General features: G+C 45.3%; 1 protein-coding gene and 1 long non-coding RNA gene across 5 annotated transcripts in view; one reads left to right on the top strand and one right to left on the bottom strand.

The window, feature by feature from the left end:
• LOC147573054 (leucine carboxyl methyltransferase 1-like) overlaps positions 1-14,146 on the top strand; it is a 57,363-nt gene that overhangs the window by 7,449 nt on the left and 35,768 nt on the right. For both annotated transcript variants that reach the window (XM_086692671.1, XM_086692672.1), the window contains exons 2-3: positions 9,009-9,100; positions 11,524-11,645. In XM_086692671.1, the coding sequence (XP_086548797.1) occupies positions 9,009-9,100; positions 11,524-11,645 (214 nt within the window). The remainder of the gene's footprint in view (positions 1-9,008; positions 9,101-11,523; positions 11,646-14,146) is intronic.
• LOC147573053 (uncharacterized) overlaps positions 10,749-14,146 on the bottom strand; it is a 52,908-nt gene continuing 49,510 nt past the window's right edge. For 2 of the 3 annotated variants that reach the window (XR_015245637.1, XR_015245636.1), the window contains one exon: positions 10,749-11,570. This is a non-coding gene — a long non-coding RNA (uncharacterized LOC147573053). The remainder of the gene's footprint in view (positions 11,571-14,146) is intronic. The other variant, XR_015245635.1, reaches the window with a different exon arrangement.

Below are 14,146 nucleotides of genomic sequence, written 5' to 3'. Positions count from 1 at the left end.
ATATAATAAATCTAACGTACAAAATACATGTTAACCAACTGTTAAGACTTCTGGTCAACAGTAGTCAATTTGTAGTGAAGTTTTTGGGGAATCGAAAGTTATACTCAAAGTTTTGATTGCACGGGAGGTTGACACCCCAACCCCTGTGTTGTTCAAGAGTCAACGGTATATCTGTGTACCGCCGCCCAAAACAAGGTATAAAATATATCTGAAACTCTAGAAACTTCCCTTGTCATATGTTTCTAATTAGTCTCCTTACCCTCACCAATCATTTTCTGGTTTCGAAATCTGTGGTAGATTAGATCTGCCTGTTTTCGAATGTCATAGAAATGGGGTCATACAGTATGTATTATTTTGTCTTCTTTCACTCAACTGTGTTCCTTGAGATTCATCCATGTTGTTTGCGTTATCAAAGATAAAGCCAGGGGCGCCTGGGTGGCTTGGTCACTTGAGCATCTGACTCTTGATTCCGGATCAGGACATGATCTCACGTTTTGTGGGATTGAGCCCCATGTCTGGCTCTGCATTGACAGTGCAGAGCCTGCTTAGGATTCTCTCTCCTCTCTCTCTCTCTCTCTCTCTCTCTCTCTCTCTCTCTCTCTGTCTCCCCCACCCCCTGCTCCTCCTCTGCGTGTGCATCCACGCACACACACAGTCTCTCAAAATAAATAAACATTAAAAAAAATTTTTTAAAGATAAAGCTAGATACTAGTTCACGTGATGAGGACAGAGTTTAATCAGTAATTAACTATTCCAATAAGGAAAAGAGTCCGGAGTGAATGAAACTCAACTCCAGTTTGTACAGAGGAGATTTTAAAGAGAGAATGAGGGAGTAAAGTTGGGGGTAAATAAAGTCAGAAGTAAAAAATTACAAAAGCCAGGAAAGGTATTGGTTCATGTGAAACCACCTGGATTTGCTCACTGGGAGACAGGGACCTGATCTTTCAGTGTTGGCTAGAAGAAACAATGGATGCTTTCGGCAGCCTTGAGTTTTCTCGGGCAGGCACTAAGGGGTACCGGAATCATCCTAGGGGTGGAGCCTTGAGCTGTTAAAGTCTACATTAGTGTTTGTTTGAGTCTCTATACAGTAAGTCAAGGTTGAAGCCTAGTTGAGAAGAGGGCTCGAGGAACCTGGCTAGAGTTTGGTCAAGGAAAGAGTCTTTGTCAGTGTAAAGTAGTTTGTTCCTATACATCTGTGAATACACCATGATTTATTCGTGTGTTCTCCAATGATAGGGCATAGGAGTTGTATCGAAGTTTTTGGTCATTGTGAATAGGCTACAAGGGACATTCTTATACAGGTCTTCAATTTCTCTCAAATAAATGTCTAGGAATAGAATTGCTTAGTCACAGGGTGGGTATATATTTAACTGCTAGACTAATTTCCAAAGTGGTTTCTCACTTTACACTTCCCACCAGCAATATATTGAAACTCCAGTTGCTCAACATCCTTATTAACGTTCTGTATTGTCAGTGAGGGAGAAAGAGCATCTCGTTATGGTTTTAAATTGCAATTCCCTGGTGACTAATGATCTTAGGCATCTTTTTGTGTGTTTATTGGACATTCCTACATCTTTCGTGAACTGTCTGTTCAAGTCTTTTGCCCATTTTTGTTGTTAATGGTTTTTGGTTTTGACTCATTGGAGTTTATTATATATTCTGGATAGGAATTCTTTGTCAGATAGATATATTGTACGTATACATACATGGGTAGGAAATTTTAAATTGAAAATGTTGACAATAGCATCCAAACACCTAAAGTGGGTAGGAATAAATATAACGGAAGACGCAAAACAACTTTACACAGAAAACCGTAAAACACTGTTGAGAGGAAAACAAGAAGACTGAAATAAATGGGAGATACGCTTTGTTCATGCATTGGAAGATTTGATGTTTTGAGATTCCTGTTCTCCCTGACTTGATCCGTGGAATCAGTGCAATCACCGTCAAAATCCTAGCCATCTTTTTTTTTTTTTAGAAGAAATTAACAGATTGTTTCAAAAATGTATATGGAAACGTGAAGGGTCTTGAATATCCAAAAAAGTCTTCAAACGAAGAGCAGAGTTGAAGAACTTAAACTGCTTAATACTGCTTAATTTGAAGACTTGCAGTAAAGCCACAGCAATCAAAGTCTTTGGCATAAAGATAGATCAGTGAAACAGAATAAAGAGTCCAACAAATAGACCAAACACAAGTACTGTTGGTTGAACTTCACCTAGATTGTCAAGCCAATTCGGTGGGCGAAAGGGACGTCTTTTTAATGAATAATTCTGGGTAAAGTGGATATTCACGTGGAAACAAAATGGGCCTTAGCCCCTACCTCGTTGTGTACACATTAATTTGGGATGGATCATAAACTGAAATATAAAAGCTAGAACCATAAATCTTTTATATGAAACCATGAGAGCATATGTTGACAACCTTGAGGTAGGCAAATGTTTTGGATACAGAACCAAAAAAAGCACTACTTACAAAGGAAAAATGGATGCACTGAGAAAATGAACAGGCAAGACAGACTGGGAGAAAATATTCAGACTACATGTGCTTAAATGTTTTATTTTTTCCAAAAGAACTTCAGCATTATTCAGGCCCATGACATCCTGTTACTATATTCTGTATTAACTGGGTTTTTTGTTTGCTTAAGTCAGATATGAGACATTGTACCATGGGAACTTTCTGATTGACTTCTCCTACTTAACTCACCTTCTTGTGAATGTTGGTTCCTTTTTCATAAATGCCTTGCCCACTAGTCAATGAGTACTTACAGTGGAGGCAGTAGATTTTAGGACATATTAATCCTTGTAAAGTAATTGGATGTTAGCTGAAGCCAAAAGGCAATACCAGTAGCCTCTGTCGGGAAGAAACGATAGCGTGTGAGTTAATTGAGGCTCAGTTTTGTTTTGTTTTTTTTTTTTAGGTGATTCAACACTTAAGGCCTTGCAGATCTACTTAAGAAAGCAACAGAGCTCACAAGAAAGGAAACAAACTGAAAGTCTGTTTAGGTACAAAGTCTGTTGCCCTTAAGACTTTGCTTCCTGCCTTCCATTTATAACCAAGAATAAAACTACCAAGAAATAGAAACAAAAAGAAAAAAAGAGACTAAAAGAAAGAACAATAAAATTAATAAGAGGTAGAGCAGTATCTTAGGCTAGTATGCAGTATGTAGTTCAAATTTCAAACTTAAAAATTGACGCTAAGAGTATCGGATTGATTTTTGCAATTGCATTTAAGTACGTTGTATGTATGTGTATGTGTGCATACGTTACATATGTGTATAATGTACGTATAAATGTGTGTGTACACATATACACACACACGCACACGTAAACACACACACATACACACACACACTGATATCATTTAAGCCACTGAAGTGTCGGGGGAGGGATCCAAATCCAGGTGGGTAAATAGGTTTGAAAAGCAATAGAATGAAATTTTCTCTTTTTTTTTTAAATTTTTTTAATGTTTATTTATTTTTGAGACAGAGACAGACAGAGCACGAACAGGGGAGGGTAGGAGAGAGAGGGCGACACAGAATCTGAAACAGACTTCGGGCTCTGAGCTGTCAGCACAGAGCCCGACGTGGGGCTCGAACTCACGGACCGTGAGATCATGACCTGAGCGGAAGTCGGCCGCTTAACCGACTGAGCCACCCAGGCACCCCTAGAATGAAATTTTCTATAGGGTTCTGCAGCTTGAGGGACCGACCTTCACCTCAGTCTGTAAAGCAGTGCCTCCCACGGGGGGTCACTATGAGGGTTGTAGGCGTTCCGTTCCTATTGGTCAAGCATTTGGAATGATGCCTGGCATTGTAGTCAGCTCTCAGGAGTGTTGACAGAAGTAAAATGAACCTGGCCTTGATCCTCACTGGCTGGGAGAGCGTGGAGGGCCCCTGCCCTTTCCTTCAGGTGAAGAAATCCCTGGCGGAGAGCGTGTCACCCCCTTCCTGTTGCAGGTGGTACTCATGCCTATATGGCAGAGTCAGTAAATGCTCTCGAGTGAGTAGGCGGTTGGCCCAGATCAGTGTTTCCCACGGAAGGAATGTGAAATGACTTTAGGTGGCACACAGATGTTTGAAATTTTAATAGTTAGGTATTTATTATAGTGTGTGTTAGAAGAAAATCCCATATAGCACGTCAGACCTGAGTAGTAAAGAAAAGCGAGTTGATTTAAAGAAATGTTACACTGAACAGGTGGCATGTGAATGTCATGAAAATTTCGAAAGCAATAGGGATTGACCGAAGACTGCGAAATAGGTCTTCCCAAATCTGAGATTTTTGATGCTTTGGGTTTTAAACAAATTCAGGATACACAAAGAGAGGGGCTATTTTCTGGGTTTGGGCAACAGAGGACTGTGGTGGGGACAGACGGACAGACAGCAGCACTAGGTGCACAGCGTCAGTGTAGAGGCGACCACTGTTCACCTTTTGGTGCCTACTCTGGGAAGTCTCGATATGTATACTGTACATGTATGTATATTCACGTGTACGTGAATGTACGCATTCATCTAACAGAATTGGGAACATTCTGTACATAGAATTTTGTAGCTTGCTTTGTTCACCTGATAGCGTAACCCCAGGTTCAGTGTTCTTACCGAAACCTTTTTGTGTTCATTCTTGACTATTTCCTTAGGGTAAAATCCTAGAAGTGGGATTGTTTGGTCATCGCGTAAATATAACTCTTCAGCTTTGAGTACCAGCAGCCGAAGTGCCTCGTGGCATGGCAGGGACAGTTTACAGTTCTGGCGGCTCAGGTGCCCTCTTTCTCATCCTCACCAAAGCCGGGTTCTATTAAACGGTTTTGTTGCTGATTTGATAGCAGATATACTGCTTGCTGTTTCTGCTTTCATTTTGCATTTTTGGGTTTCTTTATTTTGTATATTCAGTGGTCACTTGGCTCTTTGGTGAACTGCCCATTTTTGGCCTTTCTTCTGGGATATTAGGATTTTTTTCCTTACTGATTTGTAAGTTCTTTATGTTTTAAGGATGTTACTCTGTGATGTCACGGGTACTTTTCATCGCTTAATTTTGCCTTTTATGTTTGCTTATGATATCGAAGCTTACTGTTGCTCATGTGGTGAAGGCAATACTGTATTTGATCCATGCTGTGACACACGTTCTCACGTCTTTGCCATCAGCTGTGATTTATTCTCGATGTGTCCCGCGGTCACTGCCAAGTCGTGTTAGAGTTGTCATTACCTGTGCAAGTGGATGTGGTCATTGTTGCTTGCGGCATGGCCGGAGGACTACACCGTCAGCTCTTGGGTGCTTCTGTCCACGTGCCTTTTAAGGGCCATTTGCAGAAGGAGCACAAATCCTGATGCTGTTGGAGAACCATCCATTGGTACCTCCTGATGAGATCGAGAAAGGCTCAGTAACAAAACCTGCACCTGGACGGTCGGTAGCGTGGAAGGAAATCTTGGAGAGGATGATGGTGATCTCTTGGGGATGCAGCCTTGCCAATGCCCTTGGCGGCCCGAAGGTCAATATCGTGTGGAAACTCACAGATACCCCAAAAGGGAAGACTTAACCCTCTTACTGCATTCATCCATTCCCTTTCAATCCGTTTAAATAAGCACAAAAGGGCTTTTGCAGGAGCGTCTGGCGGCTCAGTCAGCAGAGCATGCAACTCTGGATGTGGTTGTGAGTTCAAGCCCCACGTTGCACACAGAGCCTACTTTAAAACTAATTAAACAAACAAGTAAACGGGCTTTTTCCAACAAGCACAAAATTAAAATTGTAAGCAATAAGAAAAACATTAAGCTAACTAGCTGGCAGGGTTTCTTCTTTCTTTTTTCAGTCTTATAATTGATAATGTCTTAGATGAAATATGGCATATAGTTCATGGAGAAAAAGTTTAAAACATAGAGATAAATTAACACACACACACACACACACACACACACACACACACACACACACCAGAAATCGCCAGTTCCCTAGTCCTTGTCTGTAGATACGCACATACACGTGTTCACGGGCACGTTGGCTACATAGGTTCTCGGCCTACCATTTTTCCCTTCACGGTGTCTTGAACATCTTGGCATGTCTGATCCTTCTCGTTCATGTCTGAGATGACCGGTCTCAGTCATCTGGTGTTTCCTTGTGTGGATCCACCATGTTCAGCTGGGCTCCCAGGGGTGACAGAATTCTAAGCTCTGAAGCAGGTTGCCCATCTCCCTTTGGCACTCCCCATCAGCAGTGCCCGCTAGTTCTTTGACCCTTACTCTTCTTAGCAGTGCTCTGTAAATCTTCTCATGTTAGCCGCTCTGAAGGGCAGATCAGTGACATCCCCCCTTTTCCTCCCACAAACCACTGGCAGTCTTCTAGATCTGGAGACCAGAAGGAGACGCATGTTGGAAACATTAGAAAGTGGGAGTCATAAGGACTTGTGACCAGATACGTTTGTGTTCTGTCCCCACCTGTTACGTTTGTGCACCTCGCCGTGGTTTGGGGCCGCTGCACGTGGCTGCAGAGGTCTCTCCCTGGCTCCCACCACCCGCCTCTCTAGTTTCTCCTGATTCTCCGCTGTTCTCCAGCCTCCCTACCGACTTTCTGTTACTGGAACATTCCAAGGCGGTTCCTGTCCAGAGCATTTCTGTCTGCTCTTCCTCCTGTCTAGAACCCCTTTTGCACAGCTTTCTCCAGTTGTGTAAGGACCCAACTCAGCCCATTCCCTTTTCAGAGAGGCTTTCCCTCTCACGTTCTCTAACGTAGGTCCATCCGTCCTCCGTGCTGTTGTCCTTCATCTGTCACAAGCCCTTCCTTATCTTCGTGTCTGGTTCACTACTGTATCCCCAATGGCTGGCACTTAGCAGACCCTCACCAAAGATGGCTTGATGGAATCAATAGTATTAACTAGACGGAGAATACGGTTGAGAGGAGGGGAAACTGCTCCTTGTCATCCAGAGGAGGGCGGTAGTAAGTCCAACGCGGAGCTTGTGGAGGGGGGCAACTCGATCAGCTTTTCAGCAGGTAGGGCTGCTGGGCATTGGAGTGAGTGCCTTCTTTGTGGTGCATAGTCAGGCAGTGGCTTGGTGTTGTTGAAGGATTCTGGCATCGGATGTCAGGGTTGACCAGGTCAGTTCCAAGGCCGCCTCCAACCCTTAGGTCCATGTTTGATGTTCGCATCACTAGTCTGTGGTTCTTGGACTGCAGATACGGCCTTTACCACTAGATGGCACTAGGTGATTCCTTTGAGGCCGGTGCCCCTCAAACCCGCCAACAGTGAGAACACCATCTTCTCTCTTTTTTTACTTATTGAAGTATAGTCGACATACAATGTCACATTAATTTCAGGCGTGCAACATAGTGATTTGACAAATCTACATATTACTCAGCACTCACCACAGTTACGTGTCGTCACATCTGTCACCGTACTGTTATAAGAGTAGTATTGACTGGATTCCCTATATTCCACTTTTCATCTTTGTGCGTTACTTATATGACTGGAAGTTTGTACCTCTTAAGCCCTCTTTGCCTATTTTGTCCATCCCCCCGCCCCCTCTGGCAACCACCACCTTGTTCTCTGTGTTTAAGAGTCTATTTTGTTTGTTTGGAGAACAGACTTTTCATTGCATTTTACCCCAAACACCCACCTCAACAAAAGCTTCACAAAACCGTCTTAACTCTTACAGTGTGGAATGCATACTGATATTTTCTATTTCACTCTATTCGACTGCATTTTCACAGATGGAGACTTGCAGACTACTACACTGATTTTATTATACGGGTGGGCCATAATTCATCGTTTGAAAAGCACCGTTTTAGACAGCTGAGCCTGTTCACCCTTGGAAAACTTGGACAGTCTGGGCCCGTAGCAAATCGTGTCCCTTAATGAGTGCTTTGTGCATTTCCGTGCTGACTTGCTGCCTCGAGAAACCAAAAGTATGTGCTTCCTTATGTGTGTGTGTGTGTGTGTATGCGGATGTGTGAACGTGGACACGAGAGAGACTGGGGGGGGATAGGTTTGTACAGGATTAGCACCGACCACAGTCAAGGCAGCGGTAAGCCTTGTCAGTGGACGTAAAGAGAAGATATCATATCTGCCTCTGGGAGCTCAGACTCTAGCTGGGTAACAGTCACTCACCCCTTCCCCTCTCCGCTTGTTCATCAAGAAACAGGGAAATGAGCTCATACACTCAGGATATCACTTAGGATGCTTCAGGGTGTAGCAGGTAACAGAAGCCTGACTCCGTTTGGTTTAAGCGATAAAGACATTTGGAAACTCTCAAAATGTCTGTGGAGAGGTAGAGCGGGGTGCAGGCCCACAGTGGCTCGGCCTTAAGGATCCAGGTTTCTTCCATTACATGTCCTTGTCCTAAGGCTGGTTCCACTCATGGTTGCCAGGAGACCTTAAGTGGTCATTGGGGTTTCAGATCCCTGGCTTAGAACACTAGAGCTTTGATTCCCTGTCGTGTGGCCTGGGGAGAGGTTAGGTTACTGTAGCATTTTCCAGGTTGTAGTGCATGCCAGAGAGGGTAAGCTACAACGGCATTTTCTAGGTTGTAGCTGTTCTGTTTATTTGTTCCTGGTTTTTCCTTTTACTCCTTAAGGGACGTGAAATGACAGAAATGACAGAGCCGGGGGAAATACTTAGGGAGTCATTGGCGAGTTTGACAAAACAATTCTAGATCTCCTTTCCTGTGGACCCAGAACTTCTGGTTGAGTAGGGTTGTCTGAATAGTTCTGGCCAGTGAGTTTGCCGAGTGAATAAATGCTTGCACGTCTTCTGGGTGAGGGATGAGGTGAGGTTATATGCTCTCCAGTGTCCTGGGAAAGGAATTAGCAGTCAGAATAAAGAGAGGTGACACATGGCCGCCGTGGGAAGGGTGAGAGGAGTGTAAGTGAGCACCTCGGCGGATGGCTGAGTCTGTTTACATTTGTAACGGAGTGCTAAATGGGAGCGTGTTGGCCTTGTGAAGTAGATGGTTTTCTTCCTTGACCTGGTTCCCGAGAACCTGAATCTACTGACGTCTACTCACCTGCCTCCCTTTTTATCCCTTCCAGGTTTGCAGTAAGCATTGGCTACTGGCATGACCCTTACATCCAGCATTTTGTAAGACTGTCTAAGGAGAGGAAGGCCCCCGAAATTAACAGAGGCAAGTGACCCCCTCCCTTCTCACTATTCCCTCATCAGCTGAGAGGCCTGGGGTTTTAGGGATTCACTCTTTTTTTTTTTTTTTTTAAACAATACAAATTTATTATCTTACAGTTCTGAAGGTCAGAAGTCAAACATGGGTCTTACTAGGCTAACATCAAAGTGTCATCAGGGCCGTTTCTTTTGGAGACCATAGGGGAGAGTCTATTTCCTTTTCTTGTCTACCTTCTAGAAACCACCTACATTCCATGGAAGATGGCCCCTTCTCCATTTCAAAGCCAGCAGTATAACATAGGGATTCATTCTTAACATGAGAGTTCCAGTGTTCCTTCTCTCCAGTAGTACATGAAAGTGCTTATTTCCCCACATCCTCACCAACACAGTGTATTATGAAACTCTTCATCTTTGTGAATCTGAGACATGAAAAGTGGTATCTTACAGTAATTTTATTTTAGATTCCTCTTATTTTTGGGTGAAGTTGAAGATCATTAGGATTATTTTTTTTAAGATCTTTTTTAAATGTTTATTTTGAGAGCAGGCTAGCGAACGAGAGTTCACTTGCTTGCAAGCAGGGAGGGGCAGAGAGAGAGAGAGAGAGAGAATGAGAGAGAGAATCCCAAGCAGGCTCCATGCTGTCAGCACAGAGCCCGATGTGGGGCTCAAACCCTTGAACCGTGAGATCATGACCTGAGCTGAAATCAGGAGTCGGACACTTGCTTAGCCCACTGAGCCACCCAGGTGCCCCAAGATCATTTTTATATGTTGAAGAGCCATTTATATGTCTTTTACTGTGAACTGTCTGTTCATGGAAGGAATGACTTTTTTTGGCCTTGTTAAAGTGATAGTAACACTGTTAGGCTGTACAAGTCATTTCTATCAAGGCAGTGAAAGGAATTGAGACAGGAGGGTGACTTAGTCTCAGCCAGATTGAGAAATTGGCCAAACGACCATAGTTCTTGTGGGTGCAGGGCATCTTGGCCCTAAAGACGGATCCTGTGGGTAGTTTCAATGAGAAATGCGAAGAAATTTTAAAGTGGTGCTTCCTGAGAATAAGGACATGGTACTTACTTTGAGCTGAGGGTGAAACCAGGCATCAGTAAGATTGGACGAGGCCTGGCTAAGAGGCCTTAAGCCTCCCTCCCGCACTCTTGAGGACGCTTTCCTAACAGACGCTGCAGAGGCAGGGCCCCACCATGGCGCCCTGGGTGCTGGGGGCCCTGGGCAGCAGGTCAGCCCTCCGGCCTTCCTTCTTCCTCTCCCTGGGTTGGCATCGCTAGACTAGGGCCCCATAGTAGGAGAGTGCTTCCCAAACAGCGTGTGGGGAGCATTTTTAAAATTTTTCCAATGTCCAGTCCGTTGTGGGTGATAACTCTGTAACCCACGGTAAAAAGGATCGACTAGAAAAGTGAAATGGAAGAGACATGTAACGTTTACTTATTTTTGAGACAGAGAGAGAGACAGAGCGTGAACAAGGGAGGGTCAGAGAGAGAGGGCGACACAGAATCTGAAACAGACTTCAGGCTCTGAGCTGTCAGCACAGAGCCCGACGTGGGGCTCGAACTCACGGACCGTGAGATCATGACCTGAGTCGAAGTCGGACGCTTTACCGACTGAGCCGCCCAGGCGCCCCAAAAGAGACATGTAAAACGGCAAGCTCAAATTATTTACTAGTAGAACCCATAGACATGAAATCCCTATGTCAAATTGCAGTAAGTGTCTAAATGCCACTCAAATTTTGTTCTTAAAATAGTAATACTGTAAGCAGAAGTGTTTAGAACACAGATCAATATTATCTTCCTTTGACCCTCTTTTATTTCTTGTCTCCTCTGGTCCAGCTTCCCACGCCAGAGCTTAACAAGTCAGTTTATTAGGCACCATTTGCCTGTGCACCGCTCCCCGCCCAACCCCGCCTGTGATGTTTTACAAACATCGAGGCTCTAACCCACACAGGATGGAGATGAACGGAGCACGATAAGAAATATGGCTGTCTTTGCTTTGACATTTATCTGCCCCATTTCCTGACCCCAGAATACTTTCCAGACGGTCTCCCAATTTTGAGTTTCAGCAGAATTCAGAGTAGCTTTCACTGAGCCAGGAAAAAACACATTTCTAAGAGATCCCATGTTTTGATGTAAAATATTTTTCTTTCATATGTAGAATTAGGGGACGTTGCGTTTTCCTTAAGGTAGTTGATCCAACCATTGGATAGATTGTGCTTCTTTTGGTTCAAATGGCTTTAAAAAAAAAAAAGAAGAAGAAGAGAATGTTAAAGTCGTTACTTCTCCCATAAGGTCTATGGATAACCTAAACCGCTACCCCTGAAGAAGGGCAGAAGTGTTGCGTTTTGTTCTCCTGGTGTGGTGAACTTGGCAAGGCTTATTTCCATCATCACTGAGTCATGGCTTGTCTCTGTCTCTCTCTCAGGATATTTTGCTCGCGTCCATGGCGTCAGTCAGCTTATAAAGGCATTTCTACGGAAGACAGAATGTCACTGTCAGATTCTAAATCTTGGGGCTGGGATGGATACCATCTTCTGGAGACTAAAGGTAAATTAAAAAATACCGCCCCCTTGTTTCCCGAATTGTTTAATTTTCTGAAGGTTCCCACCGGGTTCAAAAATGTCAGGGGCGCCTTGGTGACTCTGTCGGTTGAGCACCCGACCCTTGACTGCGGTTCAGGTCGTGATCTCTCGGTTTGTGGGTTCAGGCCCCGCATTGGGCTCTGTGCTGACGGCACAGTGGGTTCAGGCCCCGCATTGGGCTCTGTGCTGACGGCACAGAGGCTGCTTGGGATTCTGTCACTCTCTCACTCTCCCTCCCTCTCTGCCCTTCCCCCATCTCTCTCTCAAAATAAGTCAATAAACATGTTTTTAAATGCTAGAAATATATTCAAAAGGAATGCGGTGACTGCCTGTCTCGCGTCCCTGTCCCCATCTGCTTGCACCTGCTGTGCCACCACTGTCAGCCACGTACGTGATGTCACCAGGGCCCTACATATGTGCCTTGCTTCTTAGCTCCTGCTGTTACAAACAGGGCTTTTGATCAAAATCCTTGTATACATTCTCTGCGTGTGTGCAAGAGCCCTGCCAGTGGAGTAGCTGAGACCAGGGGCCCATGCATTTGCCGTTTTGACGACAACGAAAGACTTTACTGTCGTCGTGACGGTGTCTTCAGTATGGCTTGGAGATTTGCAAGGCTGGGTGATGGTAGCATGACACAAAGCCCTTTTAAGTTTATTTATTCATTTGGGGAGAGAGAGAGAGAATCCTAAGTGGGGCTTGGATGCGGGGCCTATCCCACGGAGCACGAGACCGTGACCCAAGCCGAAATCAAGAGTCAGAGCCCAACTGCCTGAGCCATCCAGGTGCCCCTCCATTCTCTGATTTGGTCCCTCACCTCCTTCGTTAGGGTTCAAGAGCAGGTTTAATTACACTCCCTCACAGAAGAGGAAATGGGTCCAGTTAGTGGCAGAATCAGGACCACAGGCCTGGTCTTTGATTCCGGGCTGGAATTGTAGCACCAAACCTTTTCTCTACAACGATCTCACTGATTGCGTTTTCTTTTTTGTAGGTTTGTACAGATCTCTCTCGGTTCTCCTGTCAGGTCGGTCATGTGGCAGTCATGGGTACGTGCATTTCCCCAGATTCTTGCAGAAGTACACCAAGATAAACTAGAGTGTGTGGGCCTAATGCGACCTGAGTGTGTATTTTGTCCCTCATCAGCTCACCCGATGAGGTCTTTGGTCATCGGTGCCCCCAGCCTCTCTCTCACTGAGGCGAGAAATCAGTGGCCTCAGCACAGCCTTAGTATTAACCGGTTGCCTCTGCATTCTTCATTCAGGATAAGATACCTAACGTTTCTGAAGGGCGTGCACATCCATGACCTCGGGAATGAACATGAGAGCTCTGCAGGTGGGGGGGGGGGGGGTTTACCCAGATGGGGCAAGGCGGGCTCCGAGAGCTTGTGCCGTCCCCAGGTGGGACAGCCAGTGGCACTGGAGCATGGAACAAACAACGGACTGCAGTTCGTCCACGTCCAGATTCCCTCCTTGTTCTCTCCAGAGAGCCCTGCGGCTGCTCGGGGGGTGGGGGGGGGGCTCTTTGCTATAGGTCGGCGGTGCCTCTGGGCCTCAGCGACCACGGTGTGGTGGAAGGAACTGGAAGAGAATGCAGTGGCAGAATGTGTGCGGTGTGAACAGAAGCCACGGGAGAAACTCCTCCTTTGGGCTTGACACCCTTTTCGACGTGGTCCCGTGGTTTGGTTTCTCCCCCCGCCGTGTAGGTGGGTTAATCATTACTAAATCTGAGATTTTTATTTCTGAGCAAGGTACGCTGAAGCTCATGTGCCCCTTCCAAGAAAAAGGTTATCTGTGAGGAGCGAGGAAGGAGAATAGTGCAGGGTCTGAAAAATTTGGTGGAGTTTTTTCGTTTTGTTTGATAATGACGTTAGTTATAAGGGTTTTAAAAAAACCTGAGTTTCTTTTTAGAAAAATGATGCTTGTTTGCTCTTTGGAGCAGGAGCTGAACGGGCCAAACTTAGGCTGCCACCTGTGTTGGTAAATAAAGTTTTACTGCCAACTCCCAGTTCCTTCCATCTTCCCTATGGCTGCTTTAGCCCTACGGCAGCAGAGTGGAGAAGTCACAGCAGAGACCGTCTGGCCTGCAAAGGCTAGAGTACTGGCTGTTTACAGCACGTTCGCTGATCCCTGTTTTTGAGCTCTATGTGCTTCTGTAAAAGAGGAGGGGAAATCTCGTCGGCTAGTCTTGTTGTCTCGTGCACCTTCCACCTGGGAGGGTCCCCCGGCTGCACCAGCAGAGGCTTGGCTGTGGGTCACAGGCTTTGTGCTGCCGCTGGTGTGTGAGCTCGTTCTGTATGACGTCAGGCCCCAAGACCAGTCGAAGGGACAGTTGAAGGCTCTCACCTTCAAGCAGCGAGTGAGAGTAGGGTGCAGGAAAGCCAGTACAACCCCAGACAAAGAATAAAGGGTGAGTGAAACCCTTTAAGGGACCTCAGCTTCTTGGTGTCTCTTGAATCCTATTTCCACACGG

Source organism: Puma concolor, chromosome E3, assembly GCF_028749965.1.
Source record: "Puma concolor isolate L17-30 chromosome E3, mPumCon1.1.hap2, whole genome shotgun sequence".
In the NCBI taxonomy this organism is placed as follows: Eukaryota; Metazoa; Chordata; class Mammalia; order Carnivora; family Felidae; genus Puma; species Puma concolor.
The sequence above is the reverse complement of the archived record's forward strand: the minus strand, read 5'-3'. Positions and strand labels throughout refer to the sequence as shown.